Source organism: Hemitrygon akajei, chromosome 3 (genome assembly GCF_048418815.1).
Source record: "Hemitrygon akajei chromosome 3, sHemAka1.3, whole genome shotgun sequence".
Classification (NCBI taxonomy): domain Eukaryota; kingdom Metazoa; phylum Chordata; class Chondrichthyes; order Myliobatiformes; family Dasyatidae; genus Hemitrygon; species Hemitrygon akajei.
In genome coordinates, this window is record NC_133126.1 from 200,642,349 (window position 1) to 200,662,853 (window position 20,505).

The 20,505-nt window shown below is 46.9% G+C and overlaps 1 protein-coding gene across 4 annotated transcripts in view; it reads left to right on the forward strand.

Annotated features, from left to right (window-relative positions):
• Positions 1 to 20,505, forward strand: part of LOC140725789 (phospholipase D1-like) — a 228,636-nt gene that overhangs the window by 193,477 nt on the left and 14,654 nt on the right. For all 4 annotated transcript variants that reach the window (XM_073041705.1, XM_073041706.1, XM_073041704.1 and 1 more), the window contains 3 exons: positions 1,021 to 1,109; positions 16,453 to 16,566; positions 19,110 to 19,159. In XM_073041705.1, coding sequence (XP_072897806.1) covers positions 1,021 to 1,109; positions 16,453 to 16,566; positions 19,110 to 19,159 — 253 coding nt within the window. The remainder of the gene's footprint in view (positions 1 to 1,020; positions 1,110 to 16,452; positions 16,567 to 19,109; positions 19,160 to 20,505) is intronic.

A 20,505-nucleotide genomic window follows, 5' to 3' on the forward strand; every position in this document is an offset into this window, starting at 1 on the left:
CATCTTTAACTTTATGCTTTTTGGAAATCAGGTCATCTTTTACTTGCCTAGCTACTCACAGTAACAGAAATTTTGACCAGGGGTGCCCAAACTTTTGCATGCCACTGTATGTATGCTGAAGACTTTTGCACAGGACTGGATCTCTGTCACCACCACCACAGGCAGCACATTCCAGGCCCCCACCGCTCTCTGTGTAATAAGAAAAGTTGCCTCTCACATCTCCTTTGAAATTACCCCATCACCTTAAATGAATGCCCTCTGATTTTAGACATTCCAACTGACTATCTACTCTATCAGGTCAGACAGCATCTATAGAAATGAATGTTTTGGGCCAAGACCCCTCATTAAGACTGCAAACTCAGGAAGAAGATGCCAGGATAAGAATGTGTAGGGAGGAAAGGAGGGATACTGTTCCCATACACTTGGTTTCACCTTTCACATTTGAGCTTTCCTCCTTCCCCTCCACCCACTACTTTATTCTGGCATTTTCGCCTGGGGAATGAGGAGCTCGGGGAATGAGGAGCTCAGGGAATGAAGGTCTAGGGGAGTGAAGGTCCAGGAGTCTAGGGGAATGAAGGGCCCAGGGTTTGAGGGGCTCCTGGGAATGAAGGGCTTGGAGAATGAAGGGCTCACAGGGAATGAGGAGTTCGGGGAAGGAAGGGCTCGGTGAGTGAAGGGCTCACAGAGAATGAAGGGCTCACAGGGAATGAGGAGTTCGGGGAAGGAAGGGCTCGGTGAGTGAAGGGCTCACAGAGAATGAAGGGCTCACAGGGAATGAGGAGTTCGGGGAAGGAAGGGCTCGGTGAGTGAAGGGCTCACAGAGAATGAAGGGCTTGGGGAATGAGGGGCTGAGGGAATGTAGGGCTCAAGGAGTGAAGGGATCAGGGAATGAGGGGCTTGGGTATGAAGGGTTCACGGTATGAAGGGCTGAGGGAGTGAAGACTCGGAATGAAGGGCTGAGGGCAAGAAGGGCTCACAGTAACAACATACTCATTGAAAGTTCTCTTCCATTCTCCCCAGAACCAATTCTTCATCAGCTGTGCTGACAATAAGAACGTCTTTAACGAGATTGGTGATGCCATTGTGGATCGGATACTGAAAGCCTACAGGTAATGCTGAGGGAATTTTCCTACATTATATTCTACCTGCCAAGTCCTGTTGCCTTCACTCACCAGGAACACAGATAGGTACAGCAGAGCAAGAGAAAAGGCTCTTCAGTCTGCAGTGACATCAGCACGGTACCGTACCGTACCGGTGGGGACGGGTCTGTCACTGTATAACACCGGGGTACGGTACCAGTGGGGACGGGTCCGTCGCTGTGTAACACCGGAGTACGGTACCGGTGGGGACGGGTCCGTCGCTGTGTAACACCGGGGTACGGTACCGGTGGGGACGAGTCCGTCACTGTGTAACACCGGGGTACGGTACCGGTGGGGACAGGTCCGTCACTGTATAACACCGGGGTACGGTACCGGTGGGGACGGGTCTGTCTGGGGTACGGTACCGGTGGGGATGGGTCCGTCACTGTGTAACACCGGGGTACGGTACCGGTGGGGACAGGTCCGTCGCTGTGTAACACCGGGGTACGGTACCGGTGGGGATGGGTCTGTTACTGTCTAACACCAGGGTACGGTACCGGGGGGAACGGGTCTGTCCGGGGTACGGTACCGGTGGGGAGGGGTCCGTCACTGTGTGACACTGGTGTACGGTACCAGTTTCTTTGTAGAAATTATTTTCACTTTGACACGAAAAAAGTCTTTTTCTATTGATCGGTGTCAAAAAAAGCCAAATTAAATCCACTGCGATTGTAAACAGTCAAACATGAAAGCCCCAGTGGGAGGGGATGGGGGCGTGGAGACAGGGATACAGTCCCACTCACTCCTTTTCCAATCCTGTGCCTTGGGGCCTCCAAACCCGGTGGTGATACAGCCTGTTAGAGTTCTCTCTGTGTACATCACATACCAAACCTCCTCCCTGATGATAGCAGTGAAAAGTGGGCATGTCCTGGTTGGTGAAGGTCCTTAGTGATTTATGCTCCCTTCTCGAGGCTCTGACTTTTGAAGATATCCGCGATGGTCATCTCTAAAAGACTTCCAGCTGTGAGAGAGGCAGGAGACACAGGGGGAACACCACCACCTGCAGGTTCCCCTTCAAGCTCACCCGCCCAACCTGACTGGGGAATATTTAGCTGTTCTTTCACTGTCAGTGGGTCTAAACCCTCCCGAAGAGCATGTTCCACAGAAGGAGTGCAGCAGCTCAAGGAAGATGGCTCACCCCCACCTTCTCATGGGATAGTTAGAGACAGATGATAAATTCTATATCAATGCTAGGTTCTGTCTTTAAGTTATAGCTCCTAAGTTCCTTTGTTCCCCATCATTGCAATCATCCCCATATCCGTGTGCCACCATCTTAAAGACCATAAGACATGGGTGTAGAATTAGGACATTTGGCCCATTGAATCTGCCCTGCCTTTCCATCATGGCTCATTTATTATCCCTCTCAACCCAGTTATCCTGTTTTCTCCCCATAAACTGGACACCCCGACTGATCAATAACCTATCAATCTCTGCTTTAAATGTACCCAATAACTTGGCCTCCACGGCTTCTCTGTGGTAATGAATTCCACAGATTCACCACCCTCTGGCTGAAGAACTTCCTCCTCATCTCTGTCCTAAATGGACGTCCTTCAATGCTGAGGCTGTGCCCTCGTCTTACTCTCCCCCATTATAGGAAACATCCTCTCCATGTTCCCTCTAACATGACCTTTCAATGAGTTCACCCTTTATCAAGTTGCCCTCCTCGTTTCCTTCTGAGACATACTGAGCCTCTCGACCCAGTGCAGCAACGTCACCCCCACTCCTCCTTTCCAGAGCTCTGATCCCACTGCCCATCCCAACTCTGTCCTTCTTAAGAGTGAAGCGGTTTCCCAATTCTGCAGAGGCTGAAAATCTGGAACAACACTCACAAAATGCTGGAGGAACTCAACAGGTCAGGCAGCATCCATGGAAAAGAATCAAAAGTCAACATTTTGGGCCAAGACCCTTCATCAGGAAGGGGGAAAAACACCAGAATAAGAAGGTGGCAAAGGGGTAGGAGCATGAGGTGGCAGGTGATAGGTGAAGCCAAGTGCGAGGGAGAGAGGGAATGAAGTAAGAAGCTGGGAGGTGATAGATGTAAGTGGCTGAAGAAGGCATCTGATAGGAGATGCGAGTGTGTCATGCGAGAAAGGGAGGGTGGGGGTACACCAGGGTAGGTGAGGAGAAGAGGTAAGAGCCCACAGTGGTAAAATGAAGAAGTGGGAAGTGGGTGAAATTGATGTTCACGCCATTAGATTGGAGGCTACCAAGATGGAATATGAGGTGTTGCTCCTCCAACACAAGAATGGCCTCATCGTGGCAGAACAGGAGACCGTGGAGCAACATGTCAGAATGGGAATGGGGATAGGAATTGACATGGTTCTGGGAATTCTTTTTCTCCTTCTGGGAAGTCTGTTTTTTTCCTTGTACCGTCTCCAAAGGCTCAATGTCTGTTTTTGTACATTACATCATGCAGAGTTTGTGAAATCTGGCCAGATTTAAAACAACTTCCCCTCTGTTCGTTTCTGTTCCCCTGAGGCTGCCTCTTGTCCTGGGATTGCCTGTTCTGTGCCTGCCTACCAAACTTGGCAGGTTGAGTCGGTGGTGAGGAAGGGGAACGCAATGTTAGCTTTCAATTTCAAAGGATGAGAATATAAAAACAAGGATGTGATGCTGAGGTTTTATAAGTCAGATCACATTTGGAGTTTTGCTAGCAGTTTTGGGCCCCTTATCCAAGTAGTAAAGATGTGCTGGTGTTGGAGAGGGTCTAGAGGAGGTTCATAAGAATCACTTTGGGAATGAAAGGGTTAGCAGATGAGGCGTGTTTGGGCTCTGGGCCTGTACTTGCTGTAGTTTAGAGGAATGAGGGGAAGTCACAGTGAAACCTACTGAATATTGAAAGGCATAGACAGAGTGGATTCTGAGAGGATGTTTCCTATATTGGTAGGGTCCAGGATCGAAGTTCAAAGTGCATTTATTATCAGAGGATCTGTATTATGTGTAACATTGAGGTCTGCCTCCTTACAGGCAGGCACGAAGTTCAGGACCAGAGCACACAGCCTCAGAATTGAGGGACACCCATTTAGAACAGAGATAAGAAAGAATTTCTTTAGCCAGAGAGTGGTTAATCTGCGGAATTCACTGCCACAGCCAGCTGAGGATGCAAAATCATTGGGTATATTTAAAGCACGGGTTGATGGGTGTCAAAGGTTACGGGGAGAAGGCAGGAGAATGGGGTCGAGAGGGATCATAAATCAGCCATGATCGAATGGCGGAACAGACTCAATGGGCCAAATGGTTTAATTCTGCATCTATGTCTCATGGTCTTTTGTTCCTAATTCCCTTTTTGTAACAAAACTACAATGGTTTATTCACTCACAGAATCCACCCATTAGAGGTATTTGTCCAGAGCGCTGTGTCCACAGGGTCCTCAACATTGTCAATGATCCCTCCCGTCCATCCAGCAATCTCCTAGACCCCTACCCTCAGGCAGGAGGTACCGTAGCATTAGGACAAGGACCGTTAGGATGGGAAACAGCTTCTTCCCCCAGGCTGTGAGATACTGAACTCCCTGCCAGGTCTCATCATGTATAAAGCACCAGTAGTGTTATGCTGTTTACTTTTTAGCGTTTGTCATTAATTAATTGTTAATTTATGTGGGGTAACGTTACTTTATGTGTTGTGTGTGAGTCGTATGTGCATTGTTTTGCTTGGGTGTACACGTATACGGTTGAGTGACAATAAACTGAACTTGAACTTGGAAATACACAAAGTACAAACATCAAGGATTTAACACACTGTTAACAATATCAAATTAAAATGTGGTTACTGTATATCACCCACTGTCTACGGACACCCGGGCATGAAGGTTACCCTGGAAGAGGGGCAGGCTTGGTTAGAGCCCTCAACTGCCCGCCGCCTGGACCCATGAGTGGTCGTCTTGGCCAGGGCCAGGAGCAAGCCCACCGGTAGATCCCCCGAGCGACCCACCCCACCTCCACTCCACACTGGGTGCCAATACATCAGGAGCATATTCCAAACAGGAGCTGCAGGCTCCCACACTCCATGTAAGCGTGGTACACTGGCTGCTCCGGCCACACTGAAGGTCAGGTGGAAGAGGGGTAGCGGTCAACCTGACCCTTTCTGATTGTTTGGAATAATGTGAGATGCTTAATCCACGCAGTTAGACACAGCACCTCACTCCGATCACTAGTGACTGTACGTCTACATAAATACATCAGCTGTGTGTACAATGCAGATAAAAGTATAAAAGTCAGAGATTCTGAGGCCCTCTGTTCGTTGGAGTCAACAATGGATGTTGCATCCTCTCTGTCATACGCAAGCCAGGGGCAGTACAATACTGAGAGCGAGCTGTTGCCCACGTAGCAGGCTCCCACTCTCCATGTAGGTGATGAATCCAAAGGAACGGCAGAGACTGAACACCAATATAGTTCAGCGCCAGCAGCGTTGCTGGAGTTGCCAATCAGCGTTGAACCCAACGTAAGATTGCCTTAGGAACTCCAGCTCCGGATTCTTCCTCAGCATTTACTCCTGAGGCCTTCACCGTGACTGGGTGTGGTTCAAAGGCAGGAGAAGTTTGAGATCAGAGTTTTCCTTCTCCTAGATGAGCTGCCAACTATCGCTGACGAACCTCATCTGCTTGAAGCAATTGGTTTTAAGGTCTTTGCCCTTTCTCCTGTCAATAGAAACAGTTCCGCTGGACTTAGTAGCTAAGCCTCATGTGAAGGCCAGGAGCTGGACTTGGTTGTCAGAGGCAATTCGGGATCCATGCCATTAGGAGCATTTAATGGGTAGTGGGAGCTTGTCGCCACCACCACCCTGGCCATGAGAGGCTTAAGGAGTCAAACAACATGGACGGACGTCCTACAGCCCAGCTCATCCAAACCAACCAAGCTGTTCACCTGAGGTGCTCCCATTTGCCTGAATTTTGCCCTTATCCCTCAAAACAGTGTGACAATAATATTTTTATTTGAAATGAAGCACAGTAACAGGTCCCTTCCAGCACAATGAACCCACACCACCCACTACACCCATCTGACCAACTGAATTTAATTTATTTAGAGTTACGATGCAGAACAGGCCCCTCTGACCCCACAAGCTGTGCTGCCCAGCCACCCCCCTTTAACCGGAGCCCAATCACAGGACAAATCACGATGACCAATTAAACTTCTAGCCGGTACGTGTTCGATGTGTTGGAGGAATGCATAGCGCCTGAAGGAGACACAAGTGGTTGACATGGAGAATGCACGAACTGCTTACAGAGGGCAAGAGAATTGAACTCTGAACTCTGACACCCCACGTGATATGGCGTCATGCTAACCACCATGCTCCCCTGGCACCTTGGTACCCCTTATGTCTTTGGAATATGGGAGGAAACCGGAGCTTCCGGAGGAAACCCATATAGTTCAAAGGGAGAATAGACAACCCTCTTCTAGACAGCAGCAGAGTTGAACCCAGATCGCTGGCACTGCAGTAGGATTACATTAACCGTTACACTACTGTGTCGCCCCACCAATAAATCAAGTCCAATTCTGTTATGCAGCTGTTCAAATGCCTTTTATGCGTTGAGACACAGAAGACTGCAGATGCTGGAATGTGAAGGAACACTCAAAATGCTGGAAGAACTCAGCGGGCCAGGTAGGATCGACGGAGAAAGTGATCTGTCGATGTTTAAGGTCGAGACCCTACATGTGAGCTTAACTCCAGCATTTACGTGTTGTCCCCTACTCCCTCGTCCACAGTCTCCTGTGTGCCCACGTGTTATTGGTATTGCATAGTGTTGTCACTCTCCTGAGATACAGAGAATGACAAACACAAGAGATTCTGCAGATGCTGGGAATCCAGAGCAACACACACACACACACACACACACACACACACACACACACACACACACACACACACACACACACACACACACACTCACACACTCTCTCTCTCACACACACACACACACACACACACACACACACACACACACACACACACACACACACACACACACACACACACACACACACACACACACACACAATGGTGGAAGAACACAGCAAGTCAGGCAGCATCAGTGGAAATGAATAAACATTCCTGAGGAAGGGTCTCGGCCCAAATCATTGACTGTTTGTTCACTTCCACAGATGCTGCCTGACCTGCTGAGTTCCTCCAGCATTTTGTGTGTTTCTGAGGTAAGCTGCAATGTTTCTGACTGCACTCCATACGTAAGTAATCAAGGTTGTTCAAAGAAAACATTGCAGGATGTTGTGTTGTAGATACAGAGAGAGTGCAAATACTATGCAAGAGGAATAACAGGGTAGATTGGGAGACTGAATTTATCTTTAGAAAAGGATGCAGAGCAGATTTACCAGGATGCTGACCGGATTAGAGAGCGTGTCTTATGAGAAAGATCAGGCTTTTCTCTTTGGAGCGACGGAGGATGAGAGGTGACTTGATAGAGGTGTACAAGATGATAAGAGGTATTGATGGAGTGGAGGAACTCAGCCGATCAGGCAGCATCTGTCTCACGTGTGAAGTGGCAATTTTGGACCGAACTTGAATCACTGAAGGATGCTCGACAGCTGTGGCAGGGCTTGGATGCCATCAACTCAAACAAAGTGAAGCCAAGTGACAAGGGTCACTTCCAGATGAGCTCAATGCCTGTTACACTCGCTTTTACCATCAAAATGTGGAGGCACATTCTCAAACTGCCACAGCCCCCGACGACCCTGTTATTTAGTCTCTGAGGCCAACGACAGAGCATCCTTCAGGAGGGTGAACCCACAGAAAGCATACGGTCCAGATGGGTACCTGGCTAGGTACAGATCTTGCTGATCAACTGGCTGCAGTGTTCACTAATATCTTTCACCACCTACTGAGGTACAGACCCATTTCAAACAGGCTTCACGCCCAAGAAGAGCGTGGTATCCTGCCTTAATGACTGTCGTTCAGCAGCACTTATATCCACAATGATGAAGTGTTTTGAGAGGTTGGTGATGAAACATATCATCTCCTGCTTGACAAGCGACTTGGGCCCACTTCAATTTGCCTACTTCACAACAGATCAGCAGCTCTTCACTCAAACCTGGAACGTCTGTACAGTGATGGTGCATGCATCTTCATTGATGACAATACTATCAACCCTCAGAACTATTCAATAGGCCTGCATACCTCCTGCAATTGGATCCTCAATTTCCTCACTTGCAGACCTCAGTCAGTTTGGATTAACAACAACTTCTCCTCCACGATCTCCATCAGCACCGGTGCACCACAGGGCTGTGCGCATAGCCCCCTGCTTTACTCACCTTCCACTGATGACTATGAGGGCTAAGCACCGCTCCAATGCCATATTTAAGTTTGCTGATGATACCACTGTCATAGGCCGAATCAAAGGTGGTGACAACTCAACATACAGGAGCAAGATTGAAAATCTGCTGAGTGGACATTATTGACTTTAGGAGGAGGAAGCCAAAGGTCCATGAGCCAGTCCTGATCAGGGATCAGCGTTGGAGAGTGACAGCAACTTTAAATCCTCAGTGTTATCATTTCAGAGGATCTGCCCTGGGTCCAGCATGGAAGTACCATGACAAAGGAAGCACGTCAGCACCTCTACTTTCATAGAAGTTGTGAAAATTTGGCATGACCTCTAAGACTTTGACAAACTTCTATAGATGTGTGGTATTTCCAATGCCCTTGACTGGAAAATCTTACAAGAAGTAATGGATATGCCCCACTCCATCACGGGTAAAGTCATCCCCATCTTTAACCATATCTACACTGAGTGTAGCCATGGGAAAGCAGTCTCCGTCATCATGGACCCCCCCCCCCCCACCACCCAGAACATGCTCTCCTTTTTGCTGTGGGCATGCTGGGTTGGCGCTGGAGGCATGGTGACACTTGTGGGTTTACACCAGCACATCCTCAGACTGTGCTGAGCTTTGAAGCAAGCAACAGATTACTCTGTTTGTTTTGATGTGCGTGTTACAAACAAAGCTAATCTTTAATCCATTGGAAGACTCTTCTCCACACCCACCTGTAAAACAGTCCCCTGAGGGGCCTGTTTCAATTTCTGTTTGATGGTTTGATAGATCCATAAGACGATATGACCATAAGGCATAGGAGCAGAATTAGGCCATTAGACTGCTCTGCCAACCTCATTCTCCTGCCTTCTTCTCGAACATCTTCTCCCAGATAAGACACCCAAACCCACTCACAATTCTCCAAGAGCAGTCTGAACAAGGCCTTCTAAAGCCTCATCTTTACTTTTATATTCTAGTCCTCTCAAAATGAATCCTAACATCAAGATTCAAAAACTTTATTGTCATTCTAACCATACATCAGTTCTGCAGGGCAGAATGAGACAGCGTTTCCCAGGAGCAGTGCAATCATAACATAACAAACGCAACACTAAATAATAAACACAACAATAAATAGTAAAACACAACTGCCACATGTCAGTTAAAAACAAGTTAAAAGTGTCCAAAGCAGAGTCAGGTAGAGCAGCTATTTAGCAGTCTGACTGCCTGTGGGAGGAAGCTGTTTAGTAGCCTTGTGGTTTTAGTTTTGATGCTCCTGTAACGTTTACCTGATGGCAGAAGAACAAACAGTTCATGGAGAGGGTGTGAGGGGTATTTAATGATGTACCATGTCTTCTGGAGGCATCGACTCTGAAAGAGGTCTTGGACAGAAGGTAGGGAGACCCCAATAACCTTCTCTGCTCCCCTAACCACCCTCTGCAAGGCTTTTTTGTCAGCAGCACTGCAGCTGGAGTACCAGGTTGTGATGCAAAAGGTCAGCACACTCTCAACCACTCCTCGGTAGAATGAGACGTGTTATGTTTTTAAAGGTGAAAGTTGTTCATTTGGTATTAAGAGCTGAGTTACAGTTTTTCAAAGTCCCAAGTAAATGTATTATGCAAGGACATGTACATCACCATATGTAACCCTGAGATTCTAGATTCAATGAAAGACAGCACCAACTTGGGTTTTCAATCTGTGTGCAAAAGGCAAACTGTGCAGGTACAAAAAGAAAGAAATAATATTAAATTAGAAAGCAATAAGTATCAAGAACTGAAATGAAGACTTCTTGAAAGTGAGTCCGTAGGTTGTGGGAGTGGTTCAGTGATGGGGCAGGTGTAGTTGAGTGAAGTAATTCCCTCTGGTTCAAGAGCCTGATGGTTGAGGAATAATAACTTCCTGAGCCTGGTGTGTGAGTCCTGAGGCTTCAGTTCCTTTTTCCTGATGGCACCAGTTAGATGAGAGCATATGCTGGGTAGTGGTGGTCCCTGATGATGGACGCTGCTTTCCTGCAACAACACTTCTTGCAGATGTGCTCAGCAGTGGGAAGGGCTTTACCAACAATCATCTGGGCCATATCCACTACTTTTTGTAGGATTTTCCATTCAAGGGCCGTACCAGGCCATCATCCAGTCAATCAGTATGCTCTCCACTGAACTTCTGTAGAAGTTTGTCAAAGTTTTTGATGTAATGCCGAATCTTTGCAAACTCCGAAGGAAGTAGAGGTGTTGCTATGCTTTCTTCATTTGTGTTGAGCTCAGGACAGGTCCTCCGAAACCATAACACAGATGAATTTAAAGTTACCGACTCTGATCCCTGATGACTACTGCCAAATGGACCTCTTGTTTCCTCCTCCTGAAGTCAATAATCAGCTCCTTGGTCTTGCTGACGTTGAGACAGAGGTTGTTGTTAGAGAATTCTTTATCTCCCTTTGCTGTTATCTGTAATTAGGCTCCACTGTCCTGGACTGAGATCCTATCATTCAGCGAACATTCCTATTGCTTGCATAACAAGGTGTGTGCGAGGACCCAGGAGTAGCTGATGCACTTTCAAGCTTCACTGGAGCCCCCTCGTGAACCAATTTTATACACAAATATTTATTCAAATCAAAGACAAGGTCAATTTATTATTAAAGAGCATACGTTGGCAGTTGTCTGCCGTATCCGACAATGACAGGAAACCCGTTTTGGAAAATTTTAAAGTAGAAAAGCTGTTTCACAACTGGGCTGCAGTGTCACCATGCTCTACTTTCAGATTCATTCCCCCGCAGGGATTTGCAGGAAAATAAAGAAATAGAATAGAATTGATGAAAAACTGACAAGCAACCAATCTACAGAAGAGTCCTGGAAAGTGAGTCCATAGGTTGTAGAATCAGTTTGGAGCTGGGGTGAGTGAAGTTATCCCCTCTGGTTGAAGAGCCTCATGGCTGAGGGGTAATATCTGTTCCTCAACCTGCTGATGTGGAACCTAAGGCTCCTGTACCTTCTGCTCGATGGCAGCAGTGAGAAGAGAGCAGGGCCTGGATGGTGGCGTCCCTGATGATGGATGCTGCTTTCCTGTGACAGAGCTCCACGTGGATGGGTTTTACCCATGGTGGACCGGGCTTTATCCACGACATTTTGTAGGCTCTTCCAGTCAAGAGCATTGGTGTTTCAAAGTTCAAAGTGAATTTATTATCAAGTACATATATATCACCATATACAACCCTGAGATTCGCTTTTACGTGGGTAAGCACAGTAAATCCAAGGATCATAAAAGAATCAACGAAACTCTGCACACAACACGACAAACAGCCAACGTGCAAAATGCAGCAAATTATGCAAATATAAATGAAAAAATGAAATAATAATAAATAAGTTATTGAATTAATTTTATTACTTACATCCTTCACATACATGAGGAGTAAAAATCTTTACGTCACATCTCCGTCTAAATGTGCAATGTGCAATCATAGTATTTTGTAATAAGTAGTATGTACAACAGGAGAGTCAGTATAACATAGAAATACAGTTGTATCAGCATGAATTAATCAGTCTGATGGCCTGGTGGAAGAAGCTGTCCCAGCCTGTTGGTCCTGGATTTTATGCTGCAGTACCATTTCCCGGATGGTAACAGCTGGAACAGTTTGTGGTTGGGGTGACTCAGGTCCCCAAAGATCCTTCGGGCTCTTTTTACACACCTGTCTTTGTAAATGTCCTGAATAGTGGGAAGTTCACATCTACAGATGCGCTGGGCTGTCCGCACCACTCTCTGCAGAGTCCAGCGATTGAGGGAAGTACAGTTCCCATACCAGGCAGTGATGCAGCCAGTCAGGATGCTCTCAATTGTGCCCCTGTAGAAAGTTCTTAGGATTTGGGGGCCCACACCAAACTTCCACAACCGTCTGAGGTGAAAGAGGCGCTGCTGTGCCTTTTTCACCACACAGCCGGTATGTACAGATCACATGAGATCCTTGGTGATTTGGATGCCAAGGAACTTGAAGCTGTTCACCCTCTCAACCCCAGATCCATTGATGTCAATAGGGGCTAGCCTGTCTCCATTCCTCCTGTAGTCCACAACCAGCTCCTTTGTTTTTGCGACGTTGAGCGAGAGCTTGTTTTCTTGACACCACTGTGTCAGGGTGATGACTTCTTCTCTGTAGGCCGCCTCATTATTATTTGAGATTAGGCCAATCAGCAAATTTAATTAGCAGATTGGTGCTTCAGGTGGCAACACAGTCATGGGTATACAGAGAGTAAAGTAGGGGTCTTAGTGCACAACCCTATGTTGAGGGGCAGAGGGGTGAAGGTGAGGGAATCCACTCTTACCACCTGCTGGTGATCTGACAGGAAGTCCAGGATCCAGTTACACAAGGCAGGGTGAAGGCTAAGATCTCTGAGCTTCATGTTGAGCCTAGAAGGAATAATGGTGTTGAATGCTGAACTGTAGTCCAGGAACAGTATTTTCACATAAGCATATTGGCAATAAATATCGAGAACATGAGATGAAGTGTCCTTGAAAGTGAATCCATAGGTTGTGGGATCTTTTCAGTAATGGGATGAGTGAAGTTATCCCTTTTGATTCAGTAACCTGATGGTTGAGGGGCAATAACTGTCCCTGAACCTGTTGGTGTGGGACTTGATGGTTGAGGGGTAATAACTGTTCCTGAACCTGGTGGTGTGGGACCTGATGGTTGAGGGGTAATAACTGTTCCTGACCCTGGTGGTGTGGGACCTGATGGTTGAGGGGTAATAACTGTTCCTGAACCTGGTGGTGTGGGACCTGATGGTTGAGGGGTAATAACTGTTCCTGAACCTGGTGGTGTGGGACCTGATGGTTGAGGGGTAATAACTGTTCCTGAACCCGGTGCTGTGGGTCCTGAAGGTTCTGTACCTTCTTCCATGGTATGTGTTTCCATACCAGGCCATCATGAAACCAGTTTGAATATTCTCCACTCTGCATCTAAAGAGGTTTGTCAAAGTTTTGAGTGACTTTACACTAACTTCCAAGAAGGTAGAGGTGTTGTCATACCTTCTTACAGCAGTACACAATTAAACCGTTCACCGGACTTCATAAAGCACATTATTAACAATTTTAAGTTATAATAGTGATTGCTGTCTAAATCACACTTGAGCCCACTATACCTGTTGTCACTGCGATCTTCTTCTCCAGGGATACACAGATATAGTGTAACCCTGGGAGAGGGTCAGGCAATCAGTTCGGGCCGGACCCCTGACTGCCCACCACCCTTTTCCCTTTGTTTTTCCAAAACCTTGGCTACACATTACACTTATTAATGGTAAAATTTTGTTTTATGTGTTGGGTATAGTTTATATATTGTGGGTACACCGTGCTCTGGAGGAACGTTGTTCCGTTTGGTTGTATATATGTACAGTCAGATGACAATAAGCTTGAACTTGAACTTGAAAACACTACACAATAATCAAGGCTTTATAAACGATCATGCAGACACACTACTACTGATGGAGTGAACATTGATTGCTCCTTCTAGTAAAAAAAATCCCTTTCCCGTTCCCTCTTCTTCTATTCCCCACTCTGCCCTCTTAACTCTTTTCACCAGCCTATCATCACCCCCTCGGTCCCCTCCTCCTTCCCTTTCTCCAATGGTCCATTCTCCTCTCCAGCCTTGACCTTTCCCACCCACCTGGCTTTACCTATCACCTGCCCCTCGCCCCACCTTTTAATTCTGGCATCTTCCCCCTTCTCTTCCAGTCCTGATTAAGACTGTCGGCCGGAAATGCTGACTGTTTATTCATTTCCATTGTTGATGCCTGACCTGCTGAGTTCCCCCAGCATTTTGTGTGTGTTGCTCTGGGTTTCCAGCATCTGCAGAATCTCATGTGTCTACAACACATTCAACCCTCCATTCGTGGGGAATTTTGTGTTCTCCTTCTTCAAGGACATACAGGATGTATGTAACGTCAGAAAAAGGCAAGCGGTCAGGTCTGACAGAACCCTCAACTGCCCACCACCATTGATTAACCTTTTATTTAACTGAGAATTCACTAATAATCAGGGCTTCAGAAATACTTATAACTTCAATCTGAAATATTATTTGACCCCAAGAGCCCCACTTTTCCCGGGATCCCTTCATTGTACTGTGAATACCACATGATCCTTTTCCAGGGACACCCAGGCATGGATGTAATCCCCCCCCCCCCCACCCTCAAGAGTGGGGCATACAGTCGGCTTGGACGGAATCCTCGACTGCCCGCTGCCTCTGGTTCACCCCCACCCACTCAGACACCAGAATCCGAATCAAGTTATATGACTTAAATGAGGTGAAATTTGTTGTATTGTGGCAGCAATTTGGAACAAAGATATAAAATCACTATAAATTATGAAAATAAATAAGTAATAGAAAAATATCTCAATTCCAAGTTTATTGCCATTCAACCCTACACGTGCACACCGCCAAACAAAACAATGTTTTCTGGGACCAAGGTGCACAACACAGTACCTACAGTGGTGCTAGACAGTGTGAACCCTGTAGAATTTTCTCCATTTCTGCATAAATTTGACCTAAAATATGATCAGATCTTCACATGTCCTGAAACTAGAAAAAGAGAATCCAATTAAATAAATAACACAAAAACATTATACTTATTCATTTATTTATTGAGAAAAGTGATCCAATATGATGTGTATTTGTTGAAAAAAGTATGCCAACCTTTGCTTACAGTAACTAGTGTGAGCCCCTTGTTAAGCAATAACTTCAACCAAACATTTCCAGTAACTGTTGATCAGTCCTGCACATCGGCTTGGAGGAATTTTGGGCCATTCCTCCTTACAAAACATCTCTGGGATGTGGTGAGCTTCCTTCCATGAACTGCTTGCTTCAGGTCCTTCCACGGCATTTCAATTCAATTCCATTCAATTCATTTCTATAGGGTTAAGGTCAGGACTTTGACTCGGCCATTTCAAAACAATCATTTTCTTCTTTTCAAACCATTCTGTTACTGACTTGCACAACACACACAAAAACACACGTGGAATTAAAATGTCTCATTCCCATTCTAATATGTCAATCCATGGCCTCCTCTACTGTCAGGATGAAGCCACACTCAGGTTGGCTATTCCGTCTGGGTAGCCTCCAACCTGATGGCATGAACATTGATTTCTCTAACTTCTACGAGCACCATTCTTGTTTGGTGTTTTTCCTCATAGTGGACCCATGAGAGGAGACTTTAGCAATTTCGAAAGATTTCTGTAGATCTTTTGCTGTTACCCTTGGGTTGTTTTTCGTCTCCTTCAGCACTACATTTTGTGCTCTTGGTGTGACCTTCGCAGGATACCCACTCCTCGGGAGAGTAGCAACAGTACTGAGTTACCTCAATGTGTAGATAATTTCTCTTACTGTGGACTGATGACCACTCAGGTCTTTAAAAATGCTTCACGCATCTCTACAATTCTTCTAAGGTCCTCTGACAGTTGTTTTGATCGAGGCATGGTGCACATGAAGAGATCTTTCTTGAGAAGAGCAGGCTCTGTCAACCTGACTTTGTGTGTCTTTTTTATAGGGCAGGACACCTCTACAATCCACACCTCCAGTCTCATCTCATTGATTGGAACATCTGACTCCAAATAGATTTTGTAGAAGGCATTACCTCTTTATCTAGCTTTAGGACTTATGTGAAGATCTCATCACATTTATGCAGAAATAGAGAAGATTCTACAGGGTTCACCAACTTCCTAGCACCACTGTATAACTCACGCACAACACAAGACATAAAGTAATATTCCCACAAATAAGTTAACAAATAATATAATATATCCCCAAAGACTGACTTTTACAACACAAGTTACAAAGTAACCAGTACAATGCTACTGGCGCTTTATACATGATGAGACCTGGGTGGTGGTAGGGAGTTCAGTCGTCTCACGGCCTGGGGGCAGAAGCTGTTTCCCATCCTCACAGTCCTTGTCCTAATGCTAAAGCACCTCCTGCCTGATGGTAGAGGATCAAAGAGTTTGTTGGACAGATGGGAGGGATAATTGACAATGCTAAGGGCCCTGAGTGAGCTGCACTCTGATTAATCTTCATATCTTTTCTCCTGTTCCCTCAGGGAGAAGCAGCGGTACCGTGTGTACCTGGTGACTCCGCTGATGCCTGGCTTCGAGGGGGACATAACGACAGGGGGAGGGGCAGCCATTCAAGCCGTGATGCACTTTAACTATAGGTAGGCTCTCTGGCCCTCCCCCCGACCTGCATCCATTGCTCCTCAATCACTGTGCTGATATCGGATCCCCGTCCACAGTACTAACCTTCGACGTTGATTTATTTAGAGATACAGTGTGTAGCAGGCTCTACCAGTGCACCAAGCCACACCACACCACCCAGCAGCCCACCGATTCAGCCCTAGGACAATTTATGATCACCAGTTAACCCACTAACCAGTCTGTTTTGGATTGTGGGAGGAAAAGGGAGCAGCCAGAGGAAACCCACATGCTCGCAGGAAAGACATAAACGTTCTTACAGAGAACGCCAGAATGAATTCCGAACTCTGAGCTGTAATAGCATCCTGCTAACCGCTTCGCTACTGCGGCACCCCAATGCGCTCTCCTTTGCCCCCTAGAACAGGCTCAGAGGGGGAGAGGGGCCTATGCTCCAAGCACTAGGTACGTGGGCCATTACAGTACCGAAGGGCCTGTTTCTGTGCTCCGTAATTCTTCGGAAACTTCGACCCCGAATGGATCTCGGGAGCTCCCGGAAACTGGTCACATGAGTAGATGGGCCGGTGAATGAGGGATTGGCGCTCCTGAACAATATCTCTGATGGGTGAAAGATATCCACCTATCAGAGATATTGGGGTTGAGTTCAAGTGTGGGACAGGAGACGTTAGACAAGCGATGTTAGATAAGCAATGTGGTAAAGTCAAAATTATTCACTTTGGACGGTCAAACCAAGGCAGAGTACGGGGTAATGGCAGGATTCTTAGCAGTGTGGAGGAACAGAAGGATCTCAGATCCAACTCAAAGTTGCCACAAAAGCTGATGGGGTGGTTAAGAAGGTGTAGGGTATGTTAACCTTTATTAGTCAAGGGATTGAGTTCAAGAGCTCTGTAAACCCCTTATTAGACCACGCTTGGAGTATCGTGTTCAGTTCTGGTCACGTCATTATAGGAAGGATGTGGAAGCTTTAGAGAGGGTGCAGGGATTTCCCAGGGAGCTACCTGGATTAGAGAGCATGTCCTACGAGGATAGGTTGGGCAAGCTAGGACTTTTTGGAGTGAGGGAGGATGAGAGGTGACTTGATGGAGGTGTACAAGATGATTAGAGGCATTGATCAATCAGACAGCCAGAGACTTTTTCCCAGGGTGGAAATGGCTAGTACGAGGGGTATAATTTGAAAGTGAATGAAGGAAAGTATAGGAGGATATCAGAGATAAGTTATTTACAGAGAGTGGTGGGTGCGTGGAACGTGCTTCTGGGGTGGTGGTAGAGGCAGATACATTAAGAGGCTCTTAGATAGGCACATAGATGACAGGAAAACGGAGGGCAGTACTGGCATGGATTCAGTTAAAGGGTTGGCATAACACTGTGGGCCGAAGCTTCTGTACTGTGTTGTCTGTTGCCATCAAACACCCAATGTGTGAGACAAAAATACAAATTGTACAAACAATAAAAGTAAGTAAACCTTTCCCGCCACCCTCACCCCTCACCTCGCATCCGTGTCCTCCAGTGTTCAACTCTTCCAACCTGGGAAAATCATCAGCGGTCACAAACTACCGTAGACCATTAGACGTAGGAGCACAGCTAGGCCACTTGCCTGCTCAACCATTTCATCACAGCTGATTTATTATCCCTCTCAACCCCGTTCTCCTGCCTTCTCCCCGTAACGTTTGATGCCTTGACTAGTCAAGATCCTATCAACCTCCACCATTCTGCCCCTCCTTTGCCCATTCTCCTAATCTGTCCAAGTCCTTCACAGACTCCCTGCTTCCTCAACACGACCTGCCCCTCCACCTATCTTCACATCGTCTGCAAGGCCATCAAATGCATAAGAGTTTGTTTTACACCTCTATCGAATCACCTCTATGTGCCCTGGTTCCATTTGATTGTCCCCACCCACCCATCAACTCACCCCGGATTTTACCCCTCATCCATGAGGGGCAATTGACAGGGGACAATCATGCAGGAAGAAAGCAATGCGCCTGCGGTAATCCCACACAGTCAGGCGTGAGAACGTGCAAACTCCGTACAAGCAGCTGCCAGCACGAAGGGTGCATGCAAGCTCATCGTCAAAGTTTAAGCGAAGTTCAGATAGGTGGTATGGAGGGCTATGGTCCCAGTGTAGGTCGATGAGACTAGACAGATGAAATGGTTCAGCAAGGACTAGATGGGCCGAAGGGCTTGTTTCTGTGCTGAACTTCTCGATGACTCTATGACAGCGGTGGAAAACTAGATTGAACTGGGGTCTCCGGGTGTGAGATAGATGCCTCACAGTTTTTGCTCCGTCCAATTATTCTCTCATTGTGCACAAACTGAAGGTCACTTGGCCCATCTTGTATGTGCTAGCTTTTCTAGAGCTCTCCGTTCACATCCTCCTCCCTGGCTCTCTCCCCACAGCCCCCAACTCCCCCAGCCTCCATTTGAAGAAAAATCCAGCTGCCCACCCTCCTGAGCAGCCCGTCTCAGATCACTCCCTCCGTCGTACGCTCCTCTTCCTCTGCTTGTCTCTGTCCTGTCTAGAACGTCACTGAGTGTGCTTCTGTTCCCACAGGACCATTGCGAGAGGAGAGTACTCCATCATCGAGCGACTCCGGAAAGAGAGTAAGCGTTTCTTTGGATACTGGGAGGGTCAGGGCTGGCAGTTCACCTGTCTGTTCATGGCAGTGACTCAGAATCAGGTTTAATATCACTGGCATATGTTGGTAAACTTGTTGTTTTGTGACAGCTGTATACTGCAGTACATGAAACAACTATAAATTACAATAAGAAATATATGTATACTATATATGTAGTGCAAAAAGATAGTGATGTAGTAATTCAGAAATCTGATGGTGGAGTTGGCAACTTTCTGCAGCTTTTTCCAATCCTGTGCAGTAGCCCCTCCATGAGTGATGCAACCCATTAAGGTTCGTCCATCGTCATCGATGAAGACCTCGACACCATTAGTACTTTTTACGAGGTCGAGTTGCTAGCTCGACACTTAACCCAGCACGGATGGAGAGCATGCAAGGGAGCCGGCTGGATTCGAACTCGGGACCTCTCGCCCCGAAGTCCAGCGCTGATGCCACTACACCACCGGCTGGATTCGATGATGTCGAGACTAGCGCGTGATTTGGATTTCAGAGAGGGAGAGTTGCACAGCATCAGCTCACTCTCTCTTCCCAATTCCCATCTGGATCCAGCAGCAAGACAAGAGTCGAGATGGCTTCATGCTCTACACGTTCCACGTGATTTTGTGAATGTTTCAACCACACTTTGCCAGTGATGGAGAGAGGAAATCTGGGGGCAATAAAAGTAATTGGAATTGGTTTATTATTGTCACCTGTACCAAGATACAGAGACAAACTTGAATTTGCCTGCCATCCAGACAGATCATTCCATGCATTAGTACATCCAGGTTGTACAAAGGAAAACAGGATGCAGAATAAAGTGTGGTGCAGACAGACAATAAGATGCAAGTGTCATGGTGAGGTAGACTGGAAGATCAAAAGGTCAGCTTTAGCATATCGGAAGTTCAGTCAAGAGTCTGGTGACTGCAGGGTGGAAGCTGTCCTTGTATCTAGTGGTGTGTGTCTTCTGCCCAATGGGAGGGAGGCAGGGTGGAAGCTGTCCTTGTATCTATCGGTGTGTGTCTTCTGCCCAACGGGAGGGAGGCAGGGTGGAAGCTGACCTTGAATCTAGTGGTGTGTGTCTTCTGCCCAACGGGAGGGAGGCAGGGTGGAAGCTGACCTTGAATCTAGTGGTGTGTGTCTTCTGCCCAACGGGAGGGAGGCAAGGTGGACGTATGTTTCTACCTCTTCTTCTTTGGCTGTCTATTGATTTTCGATGATGACTGAGGCCTGGGCAAAGTTGTATTGAAGACCGGCAGTTGCCCAAGCTGCAAGTCTCCCCTCTCCACGCCACCAATGTTGTCCAAGGGAAGGGCATTAGGACCCATACAGCTTGGC